Source organism: Mus caroli, chromosome 14 (assembly GCF_900094665.2).
Source record: "Mus caroli chromosome 14, CAROLI_EIJ_v1.1, whole genome shotgun sequence".
Taxonomy (NCBI): domain Eukaryota; kingdom Metazoa; phylum Chordata; class Mammalia; order Rodentia; family Muridae; genus Mus; species Mus caroli.
This window is the reverse complement of record NC_034583.1, coordinates 58,815,735-58,821,221: the sequence shown is the minus strand read 5'-3', so window position 1 is coordinate 58,821,221 and position 5,487 is coordinate 58,815,735. Positions and strand designations below refer to the sequence as shown.

The window sequence follows — 5,487 nt, the reverse complement described above, 5'->3', positions numbered from 1 at the left end:
CAGGGTTGTTTTGATTTGCATTTCCCTGATGATTAAGGATGTTGAACATTTTTTCAGGTGTTTCTCTGCCATTCGGTATTCCTCAGGCGAGAATTCTTTGTTCAGTTCTGAGCCCCATTTTTTAATGGGGTTATTTGACTTTCTGGAGTCCACCTTCTTGAGTTCTTTATATATTGGGTGCTTTATTAATTCATGCGTTGAACACTTGTTTTCTTAACCTGTGGGCTGGGGCAGTAAGAGGGACAAAGTGACAGATGAGGACAGGAACCGTGTGATGAGTGTAGGCTGTGTAAGTTCTGAAAGCTGAAAACGACCGTATTATAGCGAGCGCATTTATGTCTATGAAACACTGCTCATTTGACAGGCATTGCACTGTTCCTTTGTAATTGACTCTAAGTGTGTTTATATTGCCCATAGATGATTTCAACAAACGTGGTCAGCTGGAAGAAGTGAACATGTTTGAAATTCCCACACAAAGTAAGAGACACTTGCCACAGAAGGCAGATCCGCCTGAGCTGGATCCAGCTAGTCATCAGTCTCGGGTCTCTGAGGAGTGCTGCTACCTGTTGCCTCTCACTCCTGCTTCTGAGGGAGGGCCAAAGACCAGTACCAGAGACACAGGCAGTGAAGGGAACACCAGAGCAGAGAGTAAGTGTCAAAGTGCAAAGGGGCCAAAACCCGGGACCAAGATGGAAAGCAGTCTTGTGCCTCCGGCTTCTGTGACCCAAGATCACATCGTGTCCAAGAATTCAAAACCTCTGGGCAGCCCTCAGAGCCAGGACCTTTTCAAGGCTGGTCAAAATTTGGAAAATCCTTGTGAGATCCTTATCGTTTCAGAAAGTATGAATCTAAAGTGTGAGAAAAAGAGTGAATGCTTAGCTCCACAGGGGAATCTGCAGGGCAGCCCTGTCTCTACTGACTCAAAAAGAGACCTTAACTGTTCAGAAGATGTCCTCATTCAAAATATAAAAGAACCCACAAGCCACAGTAAGAATGTGGGAAGGAAATGTGCAGGAAATGGCAGCACTGCCAGTGGAAGAGAGAGGAAATGGAGAAGACGCACAGTGTGTTGTGGGGGTCAGAGTTCATACCTGGAACAAAATGGGAATCCTGTGTCTTCCTGCAGTGGGGAAAACTTTGTGGAAATTAGTTTAGAAAACGCGAAGCTGATTGAAGAGCTGTCTAACACCATAGAGCAAAGCTTTCAGAGGACAAGCAGTAAAACCAAGGTGAGACGCAGCACAAGGCTCCAGAAAGACTTGGAAAATACAGGGCTTGTGTGGCTGTCCCCAAGTCCTTCTGCTTTGCAGAAACCCAGAAGAATGACAATCTGTACCTTAGACAGCAGGGGATTTGAACGTACATCCTCCAAAGAAGAGACCACATCCTCAGGACAAAACCCAGGGCCCCTGCCCGCTGTCTCGGGCAGTGAGAGCCAGGGTGTCAGGTCTTCTGCGCTACCTAGGAAGAGGAGAAGCCTTTGTGGGCCTACCCTCACAGATGCTAACAGTGCCACTCAGCCACCAGACTGCAAGAGAAAACCCTCGCTCAAGGGAGAAAGCTCTCAGCTGCCCTGAGGGGGCTGGGCCCAGGAGAACAAAGGCAGGAACAGACCATTCCACCTGGCATTGGACTTAAGGAAGAGGACCCAGCTTCCTGTAGGCCACTTCAGTGCATTGCACGTTTCTAATAAAAATCATTTGAGTTATGATGACTTTAAGTAGAAATACATTAATTTCTTTCTTCTCCCTCTAAATATATGTTTGTCTTTTTGTTTTGCCTTTCTCGTGTTAAAGCATTCCTTTCTAGATCCAACAGTGTGTTTCTGCAGTTTCATTCCTTTTACCATTTACCACTAAAGGCTTTGGCTGTTCTGGAAAAAGTCCTTTAGAATGACTTATTCTTTTCTTAAATTGACCAGCTTTGATGACTTCATTGTCTGTCTCAAATCTGAGTTTTCCTTTGCTAATTAAGTGACAATGAGGCCCTGTATTTGAGATTTTAATTCATTGACTGGAACTCTATAGAGAAACTATTGTAAATGAATATGTAATTAAACATAACTGTGCAGTCATCCTTCCAGATTGTTCAAATCAGCCACAGGTAACCTGAGTTTCATTCATTGTTTCCTGTTACATTTATATTTGAGAAGTAGAAACTGAAAAGTGGTCCAGAAAATGTGTTTACCCACATGAAGCATGGTGTAGTTCCCAATTTCTTCTCAGTGTTTCCCTGCAGTTGAACTTTGTATCCTAATATCTATTCTATTGTTTGCCTGCTCCCTCAGCGCTAAGCCTTCTACAACCTCCTAGTCTTGGTGGCAGCAATTTAAATATCTAAACCACCAGTATACCTAGAATCTGCAAATCTTATCATTAAACAATGGTCCCAGAAATCCTTTAAATCATTAGCTGTCCTTCAGCCTGATAGCAGGAACATGTTAACAAATAGAGCTCCCTATAAATAACACACCAGGGAAGAAAGCTCCTGCTGGGCGGCCCATTTCCCCCTCAGAGGTGGAGCTATTTGTTACCGCCTTGGCACCGCCAGGTCTGGAGCCCCTGCCGAGAAGGACTGATGTATTTTACATTAACAGGCAAAGTGATCCCCAATTTCTTCTGCTCAAGGGCGACTTGTCCAAAACTTCCTTTTATCTCTACAAAATCATTCATGTGCTTTTCTCTCCTGTGTGTGTAGTCACTAAGTCAGGACCACTGAACACACCAAAGAGAGAAAGAGTTCACTTGTTTGGAAACGTTTTAGGTTGAGTGAGTTTTAAAAAGGGTGGAGAGTCCCAAACCCAGACTTAGCAGCATAAGGTTAAAAGGCCTTAGGTTTTCAGAACAGTTTTAGTGTTCATTGATTGCTATTTGCCTCTTTCTCTGTTCCGGCTGATTGTGATTCAGTTTGTCTAATGTCAACTTGGTCTCATTTTCCAGTACCTACATTAAAACTGTAAATCCACTCAACAAATTATGTTCATTCTAAAATGTTTCGTTATAAATGAATGGCGTGGCCTTCCTAGTGCTGCAACCCTTTAATACAGTTCCTCGTGTTGTGGTCACCCGCCCCCACCACCATAAAATTCTTAATGTCTTGTTACTTTATAGCTAATTTTGCTACTGTTGTGAATCATAAATTTTGTTTTCCATTGGTCTTAGGTGACCCCTGTGAAATGGTTGTTCGCCCCCAAAGGGGTTGTGACCCACAGGTTGGAAACCACTGCCTTAGTTTCTTAAAGAATATTAAGGGGTATGATCTACCGTATCTCGCCTGTATCAGATGCTTAGTGTAAAGTTAACTTCTGTGTCTGATCACAGTCGCTGCATCCCTCCCCTCCCCCATGTCTTTTCATTAATGGTAAACTGAAAATGCTATTTCTTTGCTTTAAATCTTTTTTTCTAGAAGTAGCTAACCCTAGATGCTTACCTTAGAATGTCTCTGGTCTTCCTTGATTCTGTCCTTGCAGATATGCTCATTTCTTCCAGAAGATGGCAGTGTGGTTCCTGCAATTTTCCTTCCCTGTGCAAACATGAAGGCCAGGGCTGCTTGTACCTACCGTGGCTTGAACTTCTCTTATATTTTCACTCGGTTTTTATCAGAAATTGATGAGTATCTGTGAAGAAATCAGAAGACACATAATTTAAATAAAGTATAAACAACTTTCTATATACAGAAATTCAGCTGTCATGCCTCTTCCAGACATCTTGTGCCCATCAAGTGTGGTTTGCCAGTGTTATCTATACATGCATGCATACACACACACACACGTATGTATGAATGTATGGATAGATAGATAGATAGATAGATGGATGGATGTTAATTTGCAACCTCTACTCCACAGAGTCCCATGACTGTCAGTCTCACTGTGGGCAGCCCTGGTGCCCTCAGTCTCTCAGCCTTATGTGCAGTTATTGCCTTTGGGTGCCCTCAGTCTCTCAGCCTTATGTGCAATTTATGTGCAGTTATTGCCTTTGGGCAAATGTGGATGTGAGTAGCTTCCTGCTTTTTGGCTCTAGGAGTTGAGGCCAGAGCTGAAGTGATAGCTGGGTTCTCTTCTGTAGATTCTGGAAAGTTCCTCTGACATAGAGCTAGCATCTCAAGTAAACCAGCTTACGAATGCTGACCTTTTGAAAAGAGCATACATACTGTTTGAACTTTGGAAAATGTATATGGTTACACACCACCTTGACGGCAGAGTAATAGCAGGGCTGACAACCCAGCCCTCATCCCTAGCTCTTACAGCTAATGATTTGAATTCAGTTGTACTTTTTGCTTTTTTTTAGAATGTCACAGAAAAGGAATCTCAGATGATTGATTGATCGATCGATAGATAGGTCAATCTTTTGTGCCTATGTTTTAAACAGCATAATGCTTTTGAGATTTATCTGTGCTCCATGTGGTAAATGGTTCCTGCTTATTGCTGGATGTCACTTCACTCTGCATATTTAGGTTATAAGATTTGGGCTTTGTTAAGGATAAAGTTATATACTGTTCAAAGGTTTCTTTTTACAAATACACATTCCCGTTCATCGTGGAGACTTCCTTAGAGCTAGAATCTTGATTTGTGTCTCTCAGTGGCTGGTAACGAACACTTCCCTCTGTCTGCTGTCCTGTGACCTTGTCTGTTGGACTGTCTTACCCAGGATGTTTCTTATTAGTACTAAGTTGAAAGTTTGTTTGCATACTTTTTGCATTTTTACATACAACTCCTTTACTAAGTTTTTTCTTACTAATATTTCCCCCATTCCATGGCTTTTTTTGTTTGTTTGTTTTCTTGGTATTACCACTTTAAGAAAAGGTTTTCATTTTGTTGAAGTTTTGAATCTACTTTTCTTTTCTTCTTTTCTTTAATGATTCATGTCTTTTGTGTCCTAAGGATAGCCAGGCCTGGTGTTTCATGTCAGTAATCTCAGTACTGGAGAGGCAGAGGCAGGAGAATTATTGTGAGTTCAAAGGTAGCCTAGGATATTTAGTGAGTTCTAATCTTTTCCTGTCTGTCTCAAAAGGCAAAAAGAAAAAAAAAAAAAAAAACATTTCCCCAGACCAAGAGCACAAAGATTTTTCTAGAAGTTTCATGGTTATATTTCTTGATTCAGTTTTCTATTTACTTGGAGTTCATTTCTGTGTGCCATAGATGCTAGAGTGGCCTTTTGTTTAAGTGGAAATCACAGGCACCATTTGTTGAAAAGTTCATCTGTTCATTAAATTGTGTCAATACCTTTGCTGAAATCATGTGCCTGTGTCTGGGCCTTATTCTGTTGGTCAGGATGTTTACCAGTGTCACAGCATCCTAAAGGCTCTTCTCCTTGGGCTGTGAATTTTATCACTGTTTACTTATGGGGAAAGACTAAAAGCTAGCTGAAGCAAAGGGTTAACCAGTCTCTCCGGGGCCTTCATCATACCCAGAGTACACTCCCTTTTGGAGACCATGAGTCAGGAGTACAAGCATCCAGAGAAAGGGTGGGAGGCCAGCTTCCCTGGAAG

General features: G+C 42.1%; 1 protein-coding gene across 6 annotated transcripts in view; it reads left to right on the top strand.

Moving 5' to 3' along the window:
* Nucleotides 1-1,728, top strand: part of Cdca2 (cell division cycle associated 2) — a 47,666-nt gene extending 45,938 nt beyond the window's left edge. For 4 of the 6 annotated variants that reach the window (XM_021181538.2, XM_029469019.1, XM_021181539.2 and 1 more), the window contains exon 15: nt 418-1,728. In XM_021181538.2, coding sequence (XP_021037197.1) covers nt 418-1,577 — 1,160 coding nt within the window. In that variant the 3' untranslated portion in view covers nt 1,578-1,728. The remainder of the gene's footprint in view (nt 1-417) is intronic. The other 2 variants (XM_021181541.2, XM_021181540.2) reach the window with 1 other exon arrangement.
* The last annotated feature ends 3,759 nt before the right edge of the window (nt 1,729-5,487 follow it).